This window comes from Hibiscus syriacus, unplaced genomic scaffold, assembly GCF_006381635.1.
Source record: "Hibiscus syriacus cultivar Baekdansim isolate YM2019G1 unplaced genomic scaffold, ASM638163v2 tig00111151_pilon, whole genome shotgun sequence".
Lineage (NCBI taxonomy): Eukaryota > Viridiplantae > Streptophyta > Magnoliopsida > Malvales > Malvaceae > Hibiscus > Hibiscus syriacus.
Window position 1 is genome coordinate 376,596 of NW_024062999.1, and position 12,811 is coordinate 389,406.

The 12,811-nt window shown below is 32.0% G+C and overlaps 1 protein-coding gene and 1 pseudogene across 1 annotated transcript; one reads left to right on the plus strand and one right to left on the minus strand.

Annotated features, from left to right (window-relative positions):
• The first annotated feature begins 1,188 nt into the window (after positions 1-1,188).
• On the plus strand, positions 1,189-2,616 carry LOC120154866 (annotated as a pseudogene).
• LOC120154928 lies at positions 2,382-4,445 on the minus strand. Its single transcript, XM_039166547.1, has 9 exons — positions 4,157-4,445; positions 3,999-4,086; positions 3,799-3,912; positions 3,619-3,701; positions 3,361-3,475; positions 3,070-3,161; positions 2,891-2,956; positions 2,702-2,795; positions 2,382-2,613 (listed from the first exon to the last, which is right to left on the minus strand). Exons 1-9 carry the CDS (start codon positions 4,414-4,416, stop codon positions 2,503-2,505), a joined length of 1,023 nt encoding a protein of 340 aa, XP_039022478.1. The 5' UTR covers positions 4,417-4,445; the 3' UTR covers positions 2,382-2,502.
• Positions 4,446-12,811: the final 8,366 nt, after the last annotated feature.

Sequence of the window (12,811 nt, forward strand, 5' to 3'; positions counted from 1 at the left end):
TGGACCAAACGACCACCATCTACGGTGGTTGATGTGGTCAATGATGGCGTCTGGTCACCTTCTGTTTTTATTTTATTTTTTTATTTTATATTAAATAATAAAAAAAACCACGTCATCATCTTAGAGAGAAAACGAGGGAGTGAGCAAAATGATTCAATTTACAAAGTTCAGTGAGCAAAATAAAAAAATTAAAAGTTGGGTGAGAAAATAGGAGACAGAGTATAATTCATGAGAAAGGTGTGATTTACTATAATTAAAATAAAATTAGTATAAACTCAATAAGTGGACTCGATTTTTAAACTCGATTAACACGAAAAAATTCAAGTTAAGTTTAAATTGTAAAATATGACTTGTTAACTCAAATTTTATGACTCGACTCGATCGAATGATCACCTACTTAAAAAGAGATTAAACTACCGACCACTAACTGAAAATCAAAATCTAGCTAGAGAAATGAAACTACTGTGTGTCCACCGTCCGGCCCCTCCAATTTTTCCATTCCGGCGACCGGTTCATTCCACTGCCTAATTTTCTCTAATTTTACTGTAATATCCCCACGTCGTCGTTTCTCTCGTTTGGTGTTAATTCCAGTGGTAGAACCGGAGAACATCCTCCTCCTCCGGTTCTCTCCAGTTCCTCCGCCTCCGCCGTCCTCGGCTCTGCCGCGGAGCTCAAAGCTGCTTTCCGCACCAAAGTAATAATAAATATTGGGGTTTTATTGTTTAATTATATTCAAATTTTAGCTGCAAGTTATAAATTAATCTGTTCATTTGCCAAGAGAATTGTGGGGAAAATAGTAGTAATTTTGATTAAATTAGAGAAACTTATTTATTTTTTAAACTAATTTTTTTTTTGTTCAAAGGTTAAGCATTATCATCCCGATGTAATAAAGGAGGAGATTCGATACTATGATCCGCCGTGTAACCAGGCCTATGAGTTTCTCAATTTTCCATTTACTAAAAAAAAGGATTTTAATGATTTAGGGTTTCCAGTTCCTTCTTTTGACACGCTTTTTGTATTGAATTTAGTGATGAATCTGGATTAATATTTCCTTCAGATATTGTCCAATTACAGCCGATCGGAGATCATCAGAGGTGAATTTCTTGCTTTTATTCTTTTATAAAATTCAAGAACTAGTTTTTTTTTGCTAAATTTTGAATGATTTTATATTGCTTGAGTTTGCCATACATGAATGTGTTTACTGTTGTGAAGTTCTTCATCTTTGCTCTTTCACTTCTTGTTTTTGTTATTTTATCGGACATTACTGTTTTGCAATATCAACTGTTGGGTACATGCATTGTTTAGGGAATGCTTAGATCCTTTCGACCACCCCTAAAGCGAAGCATTCGATGTTTTCGTTAACGAAGTTCTTTGCGTCGGCAAAGGTAATCAAGCTGCTTTAATTGTGGCGGAAACATGTCCAAGTTAAACATATTGCTAGGTTGTTAACCTATAAAGTGTTTATCCCGTCACTCTGAGCAAACACCGTGCTGAAAACATCTGTAGGTTGCCCATATTCATGCGTAAAGAGAGCCCCTCATGCATTCACATACGATCCTTTGACTGGAACTGAGCGTGCAACTTCTCAAGGTTTGTATATTCAGCGGGAGGTTCTCGTTTACTTCTTTTTCTTCGCTCTGTGATTATATTAAACGGGGAACTTTCTTGGTTTCTTTTGCGTTTCCGTTGGAGTAAAAAGTTGTTTACAGTACTCAAGTCTTTGCGATTTATCAGGACACAGTAAAGATTCTCAAGTTCAGCTTGCGGTTGATCAGTGTCCGAGAAGTTGCATCCATTTTGTGACACCTTCACAAAGAATCATTCTGGAGGAGTTACTTGATAGGTACGTATGTATCTCTGATAGCCTCCAGCAGTTCTCATTGTCCGCAACGTTCAACGAGTTAAGTTCCTTACCAGCGATGATTTTCAGAAACGCGATAGAACTATAATAGCTGCTGGCTTCTATAATCCTTTAGTTTCATTGAACATTCATTATTGTTTTCTCACTAGTGCATGCTCATGAATTATGGTTTCTTATTATGTAGCATCCTGGATGTGCCTTTCGACATTTCAGCGGAAGCAGACTTGCTTTATGTCCTTTAGTTAAAGCCAGGTTCGAAAATATAGGTACCAAAAGCCAAAGAAGCAACCGAAAACTTCCACCAAAAACGTTGATTGGTTTTGACCTGAGTGGATCGAAGAAATGTTCGAGATCCTCAGGAGCCACATGCAAACGTTTCAGCTCACGCCGATGGAAGTACACACATAACATATGCACACATACCGTCGATAGTTTCATGGGAGAAAGGTGGCTGAACAGAAGAATATGTCTGCAACATATTCATACGGATAAGATGCTCTAAACATATCTGATTTCAGTCAACATATGCAGATTGTATCATAAGATTTACTGATACTAGCTAAAGGAAGGTTGAACTTATATTGTATCATGAACTTATATTGAACCCCGAACAATCTCGTAAGAAACTCTATAAGACGATATTATTTTGAAATGGCTCTCACGAATCGATTCAGTGAAGAGAAAATGCCTGCAGCTTGACTAAACAATGAAGGACCTTGCTCTGACTTCTCCCCTGCATTCCCGAATATTATCTGAAAAGATGAAACAAAATTCAGAATGTTTGCATTTTTATGTTGAATTTTCCATGCAAGTTTGAGTAGTTTCAGAAAGCAAATCAACCTCGAGTTCTTCCGCATCGGGACGGCTCACGAGTTCTTTTGCAAGCAGATATCTTCCGAGCCTGTCTTTATCATCGTAGAACACCTTCCACAATCTGAAAATTAGTTGATAATGATAAGACATGTCGATTCGATCACAGAGACCGTGTTAATATTCGGGACATTACAGTAAAATCTAAACGAGACTTACCCTGGATAACATCTAAACACAGCACCAGCTGCCAAAGGTCTCATTGAGTAAACAGTCGTGAAAGAACTGTAATGCAAACGAGATAGAGATGTACTAATTATTACTGCGATATAACCACTGAGTACGTGTTGGACATGGATATCGAATACATTGCATCATAGAGAATGAGAATCAAATACCGTAAAAAGTATCGCCTTAACTGCCGAACGTTAACCCCGACTCCTACATCTTCACTTATGAGACGAGGGTTCCACATGATGAGAGGCCTAGGCTACCAACATTTGAAGAAAATCATGATGAGAAAACACATTTAGTCACCAGCAAAGAAAACTGAAATTGCAGAACAATGGTCTGCAAATCAAAAGAGGAATGGGGGGGATGAGTATGTCCTGGCATCATTAGAACGGTAATACATACATGAAGAACAAACACAACATCACATACAGTATAATGCCAAGCTAGATCGGTACCGGATCATCCGACAGCTCTGAGGCGATTCTCTGTACGCGCTCCAACATCTGGTAATCGGGAACAACCATGACAATAATCTCATCTTGGCTCTCCACTGGCTTCCGGTCACTCAAACTGGATAAACACAAACAGGGGAATTGCACAAGCATGAGTTACATTAGTACATGCAACCTGAAGCATTATCTTCAAGTTTATGGTAACATGTTGCAATTAAACCGAATAAGTAACAGATTATCATCGATATCGAAAGCAATTACCTGGCAAATCCGAAAGCGGCATCCTTCCATCGATACTTCAGTAATGCAGCAGCTCCAGCATCTGGAAATATAGCTTTAACTCTCTGGCAATCAAAAACTTGAGAACTATATGAGCATCAAATCAAACTAACAATGGAGGAATTGTAGTTCAAAGCTCCAATTTTAGGGTTTTAAACTAACCTGGCCTCCAGTTTCTTCAATAAGTGTATCCAAGAAAATTCTGGACAACTCCCAAAGCTCAGCTTGAGCACCTTCATCATCAAGAAACTGCAGCTGAGGTATCAAGAGCTCAACCTGTAAAAAATGTTAAAAAATTCCATTAAAACCTTAAAATGAAAAAGCATAGAAATTCAAATCAAAATCTTTCTTTGGCAACATACAATAGCTCTCATTCCTCCAGAAGATGTAAACAGGGCACTTGCTTCACCTGATTGCCTCACTGCTCCCTCCAAATCAGATGGCAAACAACTGAAATATAAAAAAAGATAAGATTTTTTCCCTCTTAACCAACGTATATACATATATGTATTAAATGAACCTGTCATCTTCTTCTTCAATGGGTTGTTCCTGGGTTTGTACAGGAGATGCTTCGATATCTTGAAGATCAGCTTCAGAAGGGTCACCTTGGAATTTCTCAAACTTGGCAAATGTTACAGTTCTTGTCACTGAAATTCCATGGCAGCCATTGAAGATAGGATAAGAAGAAGATAAGGGAAAGTTTGTGGTTGAGATTGAAGTATTGGGTTTGGAAGTAATGATGAAGCAACTGTTGATGCTGCTAGGTGCTGCAACAGCCATGGAAGAACTGCTCAGAGTTATCAACTGATTAATTGTTGGTGAAGAATATTTCTTCAATATTTTCGCGAGTTATTATTATTATTTTCTAAACCAAAGTTTCGTGTTTTTATTTTTACAGTGGGTTTGGTTCACGGAATGTAAGATTATCAGTGGAAACAAAAGATTATCAAGGAATAGAATTACTGAGAATATTGTATTTTGTGTTTGATTGGTTTAATAAGAACGTAAGATTACTGTATTTGGTTAAAGAATAAAAGATTATTAAAATATATTTGACCAAATTATTCCTTATTATATATTTATTTTTTTAACAAGTTGAAAAGTATTTATACATTTTCTTTAAAAAAATTAAATTCATAAAATTTATATAATTTTTTTTATAAAATTGAAAATATAAAAATGATATTTTTGAAAGAAAAAAAATTTAAGGGCATTTTAGTCCAAAATGTCAGTAATCCAAATATACTTAAAAAAAGGAGGTAATGACATTCCCGGTAATATACCCAAAAAATCCACTATTGGTATTCCCGGTAATCTTACATTACCAATAGTGATTTTTTGGGTATATTACCGGGAATGTCATTACATCCATTTTCTTAGGTATTGTTGGATTACCGGCGTTTTAGACTAAAATGTCCTTATTTTTTTCTTTCAAAAATATTATTATTCTGTCATTGAATAATAAAAATTCTACGAAGTTAAATTACAAATTTATCCTTAAACTATTTTAGATTTACAAAAAATCTATAATTAAAATTTTATATAAAGTTCATGGGTTAAAATAAAATTTTACCCTTTTATTAAACCTTTTTATATTTTTAATTTGTAAAAAAATATATAAATTTATGAATTTAAATTTTTTAAAGAAAATATATAAATATTTTTAAATTTGTTAAAAAATAAATATATAATAAGAACAATTTGATCAAATATACATTTTAATAATCTTTTATTCCTTTAACCAAACACGACAATCCTACATTCCTGCTAAACCAACCAAATACAAAATACAACATTCTCAGTAATCCTATTCCCTAGTAATATTTTATTCCCACTGGTAATCTTACATTCCATGAACCAAACGCACCCTTAGGGTAAAAACTATACCTTTCGCATTCCGACTATTATCTTTGTTCTGTTTTGGCACTTAATTATTTTTCTTTCAAAATATATCTAATATTATGTTTTGATTTCATTTTAGTCACCAATCGTTAAAAAAATTTATTATAAGGTTAAATCACATCATCATTGAAAAAACTAAAAATATCACATTAATAATTTTATTAATTTTTAACGAGTGACCAAAATGTAACATATAATATTAAATATGAATTTAAAAATATAATAATTGAGTAATTAAAATGAAACAAAAGTGATATTTAAGGTATTAAACATGTAATTTATCCTATTTATATTTTGTTGACGAGGTTGAGAAAATACGATAATAAACAACTAACACAAAAAAATTCAAATTTCAAGATGTACATACATCCGCCACCGGCCCTGTTAATGATGCTGTAGATTATTGGGATCAAGATCCTCCACCATAAATACATACTTCATGAAATGTGTCCCACTTCGATACATAGAACGAATGCTTTTCACCTATGGCGAGACCTTTTCAAGATATGGTCCTCGTTTCACAATTTCTTATCTTGGTCTATCGTTGATGCCATCGTTGAGGGTTCTTGAGATGGACACAAAATTTATATTAAATGTACGATTTAAGAAATTATATTAAAAATTGTAAGATGTACGAAATTATAAAATTTTAGGAATTGCGAAATTAGATAATTAATAAAAGATACAAAAAAACCTAAAATATAAAAGAATTTAAAACTTTTAGAAATATAACCGCACTCTAACACCTTTCGATTCATCCCTGTGATTAGTGATGTTCCCCCTCGGTCCATCCCAACAAATTATAAGACTAATTTTAAGGGATAACAAACTTATAAAATTTTAGGGATAAAAATAAATTATCAATAGAAAATATATAGTAATATCAAACAAATCAAACATTAAACAGGGTAATATAATGGATATAAATTGGTGAAATAATTTATGATTTAGAATACTTTGATGTAGAATTTAATAAAAATGTATAAAATGAAAGAATAATTTGAGTTGTTTATAGTCTAGTCCTTAAGCGTTTAATTAATGAATAATAAGACTAATTTGAAGTTTAATTAATTTTATAATTATTCTAATTTTATTCAGTAACATCTCTAATTTAATATACGAAAGAATTGGATAAGGTGTTATAATTTTATTGTTTCTTTTTAGATGAGCCCTTAGAACCTTCATGCTGATATTTTTTTGTTCTTGTCTTTAGTGTCACCATTCAAATGAAATGCAAACTTATCATGCTTCAATCTTTTTTCTTTTCTTTTACATAATGTGAAATAATATATTAATAATATCAGAAGCCAGAAGTGATGTCATTTAAATCTTATCATTTTTTACAAATTAAAGTAAAATCTCTATAAGTTAATAATTTCGGAATCACATAATTTTATTAATTTAAAGATGTATTAATTAATCAATAAAATGATAATTTATTAACTTAAAGAGATTTTTTTTTCGGATTCAACGAACTTAAATCATTCTTCGTGAATAAAAAATATACATTGTATTGACTAATTGGATGATGTTCATGTACAATGTAACTAATTAAATATAATATGTACCCATAAAAACAAAGTTCATTGTAATACGTAGTACTAGTTAAAACTTAATGCAAGTTTATGTATGGTAAAGAAATCAACCACTATATAAACAACATCTAACATTCCTAATTAGTCAATCCAAATAAAAACCAACCAATCATGACTTCACATCTAAAGGTGTCCAAAAATCAACCATGACAGATCAAATACATAAAGCACTACGGGAGTATAAGAGAGATCACCCCACATGCACTAAAAAAGATTTGCAACAGTAGATTGATGAAAATTTTTATTTGAAAGTTTGTCAAGATACAATATCAAACACACTCAAGTGATCAATTGAGTACCTTTACTTAAAAAAGGAAGTGGATACCAAGCGACACAAACCTGTAAAATATCCAAAGATGGAGAAAGTTTTTTATGAGTAATTTATCCAATATCAAGAATGTATAAACATGTCCGAAGAGCTAACTTTGGAGAAAGTAAGAGAGGCGATGAAACTTCTATATCCTCAACAACCTCTTAAGTCGCACAAATGTTGGCTTGAGAAATTCAAGTTAAGACATGGTGTCAAGTCATTTTGTCGCTTTGTAGATAGTGGTTCAGTTGACAGAGTACATTTAGAACAAATTAGTGGCTATAAGGGAAAACATAAACCAGTATCCTATGAAGGATATTTTTAATACGAATGAAATTGATTTATTTTACATGTTATAAGATAATTATTCTCTTACAATGAAACAATTTGGAGGAAGAAAATAAAGCAAAGAAAGACTTACAATTGTTATTTGTTGCAATGAAGATGACCCTAAAAAAATTTCTTTTATAGGTTATTGAAAAGTACGAAAGTCACATTGCTTCAAAAATGTCAACATGAATGGCTCGAATTGTCAATATCGTTCCAACACAAGAGAATGAATGACTATTGTGCTTTTTGATGAATATGTTCGTTGGCTAAACCAAAAAATACATGGTAGAAGAATTTTGTTTGTGGTAGATAATTGTCCAACCCATCCAAACATATTGAAGGGCTACACAATGTTGAGTATTAGAGGGCTATGAGTTGGGACAATCTAATCTAGAAAAGATTAATGTTTTAGATGTCATCAATCACGCAGTCTCTTGTTGGATGATAAATGTTCAGTAAGAGACAACAACAAATTATTTTTGACACGGTAAAATTTCGTTTGCAGGATTAAGTAGCCTCAAGGAATTTAAATTAATGAACTACTAAAGAAGGCATTCATGAACTTGATACAATAATTAATGGCCTTGGGTACTGCAACAAAATTTATTTAAATCACTTATTGGATTACCCGGGTGAAAATGATACATGTTCATGGGTCCAAAGTTCAGAATAAATTGTAGCTAGTGTTATTGAAAATCCTATTGATGATGAAACTGAAGATGATACAATATCTTTGCAACCAATTACGTGGAAGGAAGCACTCAACGACCATAATTTTTTGTTGCAGTATGAGAACACAACATCGAAACTTTTGGATGCAGTAAGGAAAATTATATATAAAATACAACTAGATTTAAATTTTAAGAAGTAAACACCCAATAGAATCATATTTTACTAAGTTGTCCTAGTTATATTTATAATTTTGTAGAATTATTAATTTATAATATTGAAAGGACTATAAATTTATATAAGAGTCTTCCGAAAAATTATTATCTTATTAATTTATCGAAATTATTAATTTAGACTTTGGGTCCAGATTGAGATCAAGAAAAATTATTATTTTAGAGAGATTATTAATTTATCGAGAATATTAATTTATAAAGGTTCTATTGTATTTCTAAATTTTATTTAGAAAACCATTGCTTTGAGTTTAATCTTTTCAAATTTTATGCCCCTAAAGATTTTTGGAATATTTTATTCATGATCATTAGTCTCATGTTGTAACACCCTAACCCAATATGACTCAAAGATCGAAGGACTAGAGTATTACACGGGACCACCGAAGTGGCTAACCTAAATTTTTTCATTAAAGTGATATTTAAATCATCAATGAAAATATCATACATGAAAAACATAATCATTCATGTCTGTAACATCGGGGAGCTCCCAATACATTCCAAAATAATACATATCAAGTATTTTAAAAATACAGTTATGACTCGAATACATGAAGGTCAATGAACAGTACGTGCTCTCTAACAAGACCCATGACATACTCCGATGCCTCGATAAATATGGAATCAGGAACCAGCGATAAAGCTCCTCAAGAGGTTTCCTAAAAACTTGCACAAAACAAATTCTAAATGTTGAGTTTACAAGCTCAGTGCAACACTAATAACTATACTATACTATGCACATTCACTATATTAGCATGCTAACAGGCAGAGTGTAACACCCTCAGACCAATATGGGTAACCTAATCCGATCCGAGTTGTCACATTAAGGCCACTGTAGTGACCCACATTAAAAATCCAGGGAAAAATAAATTTTTGTTAAACCATTTAAAAATCGTAAACCAATTTATAAATAAACACAATTTCAAAAAATAAATGTGACCTACAATCCCCCTAATTATACGGGTAACCTACTCGTAAGCAACGCCAAGGGAACTCCCATTATCGATGTTTGGGAAATCTCAGTAATTTAAAACTACCATATGGTGCTAAAGGACAAGCAAAAATATAGTAAGACATTAAATTTTCTCAGTTATCCAGGCATACACAAGTCCTAGTGATGAGTTGTGATTTCACTAATTAAAACTTCAAGTAACTGTCAGGAAACCTACAGTTAAGAAGAAACATTTAAAAAGATAGATTCAAAAGAAAAAGTTGGGGAATCTAGTGTGTTCCAACAGTATCGGAGAATAGTGTACAAATAATTTTAAACTGATAGTAGTTTATTTTAGTAAAATAGTTTTAAAAATCACAGTAATACCCTCTATCTGAACACTGATATATAGTTCCCCAGAACTGCATCCATAAGGACTTACCCTAGGCTCATTGGGCGTAGGACCCAACATAAGGGAGTAAATTGGGGCTTTAGAGCCTACCTATGGGAGTACCGTGGGGCCTAAGAGCCAACCTAAGGGTCACTTAGGTCCGTAAGGAATTACCAGCTTGATCAGAGTTGGATCTCCATAATTCTAGAATCCTACCCAGACAATATCTCGATATTATAATTTTATATAGTACCCAATATTATCAAGATTCCATAAATAAAACATATTTATATTTCTTACTAAAATCGGTAACCATAAGACATATATCAGGTAACATAGTCTGTAATCAGTAAATCAGAGATCATAATTTCTATCATATAATTCTTTCATAAATCAAAACAGATAAAATAATCATACTTCATAGTATGTAAAATAGTCATATAGTAGACAAGGAACACATTAGAGGATTCAGTTATTTTATAGAGACATTTGGTAGTTATCAGGATTGGAAAGCATGAAACTCATGTAAATTGATAGTATCTTAGGAATGAGGTCCCTTTTAAAAGAGTTCGATTACTAACAAATCAAATTAGACATCTAGAATTTGATACTTCAAGACCATTTAGGATTCGAGTGCATTAGGAAAGTATTAAAATGTTAGAGTATGCCCAAAGATCAATCAAAGATGAGTGTATTGACATATTTTTTTACCGTATTTATTGAATAAAGACATTATCGTTATTGATAAGTGCTTATTTTAGTTAATATTTCACTTTTAAATTATTCTTTAATCATTAATTTTTGTGACTTATTTGTTTATTTTAATTTATTTTCTGTAAACTTCTGGAAATTGCACAAAAATGACACAATTCTATAGTTTTTTTTTTATTTTCAGAATCAAAGCTGGCTGGAATTCGGATTTGGATTAAACTCAAGTTAGGATAATATTTTAAACATTATATTTTATCTTTGTATTTAGTTTAAATAGGTTTTTAATATTTTAATTAAGTTTTAGGATATTATTTTTATATTTTATCTTTGTTTTATGTATTTTAGTTGAAATAAGTTTTAGTGTTTTAATTAGGATTTAGAATATTATATTATTTTTTAGGTATTTTAGTTTAAATAGTTTTAAGTGTTTTAATTAGTATTTAAGATGTTTTAGCTTGTTTTTAGGAATTTGAAGGCTATAAATACCCTATAAGGGTGAGCCTAGAAACATATCTCTCTCATTTGAGAATAAAATCTTGTTTTTCTCTCTATTTTTCGCATACTTTTCTATTATGCTAAGCATGACTTTGGTTATGCTTAGCTAATTTTCTTTCAAGCCGAAGACTAAAGCGAATGCTCAATTCCAAACGTGAGAATTGTAAGGTACTTAAATCGCTTCGGATTTTCTCTCTGTTTTCTGAGCTTGTTGAAAACATTTTGATGTTTCGATATAACAAATTAAGTACAATTGAATTTTAAGATTTTAAAAATGATTTTCTAAGAATATTCGATTCAATCAATCGAATATCAAATTATTACTCCAAGTTTTTCAAGATCAATTTTGAACCTTACTAAATGTGTAAAATTGTGTTTTATACTTGATATATTTTTGAAACAATTTTCACAAAATATTTTGAACCAAAATCAAGCCTAAAATCAATTTTTCAAAGGGATGCACCGATGCAACAATCTATGCATCGATGCACCAATGAATAAATTGAACATCAAATGCAGTTTATGCACCGATGCACTATCCATGCATCGATGCACTCAGGGTTTTATGAAAACATCGAATGCATTTGATGCATCGATGCACTCAAGCTATTTTGAAACATCGAATGCATTTTATACATCGATGCACCCTTAGTGCACCGATGCACTAAGGGTCCAACGGTCAAAATATTTAAATTTTACACTTGATGCACTGATGCACCTTGCATATGCATCGACGCACTGACGCTCCCAACTGATTTTATTAATTGTTTTCACACTTAAACATCTCTATTGACTCCACTAATCATCCCCAACGTTCAGAATCAATTGAATGAGTATTTAAACAAGCTTAGAAGCCCTTTATCAACAATAAGAAACAACAAGAAACAAGAATAAAGAGAGAAAGCATCAAACTCATTGTTTGAGCACTTCAAGCCTATTTTTCATTCAATATTCATCTTGCTTTCAAGAACACTACTTGTACTCAATTGTATTCATTCTTGAGTGTTCTTTCTTTGTTCTAGAATTGTGCAAACAATCTACCTTGTGAGGTTTTTCTTGTAAGTTTGCAAATTTGTGTTTTTCTCTTTGAAAAAGAGTGTGCTCAAGAATTGGGGTATAATTCTTGAGGGAGTTGTAAGGTTACTCTTTGTCCTCAAAAGAAAGAACAAATTAGTGAATTTGTTGGAAAATCCTTAGTGTGGATAGTTAAGGTAGTGGACGTAGACTTTGGTTGAGAAAGTCGAACCACTCTAAATCGCTGTGCAACTTCTTTCAATTTTCTGCAAAAGGTTCCACCAAAATTTTAATTGCCAATTCACCCCCCTCTTGGCCTATTCCATCAATCGATTAACTCAACAGAGCTTACTTTTCAAATCAAAATGATTTCGACATTAGTCCGGATATTATTATGGTTAATATTTGAAGAATGATTTGCTTATTGAAGCATATTTAACTTCCCGAGAACACACTTAGAAAAATTATTTGTTAAGAGGAAACTAAGACCGGAATAAGTTGTTATTGAAACGACACAATCCGAGTTGGCAGCGAAGAATTGTCCTTCTAAGCTGACGTGAATCTTGAAGCAAAAATATATTTCAATGATTCGAGGAATTT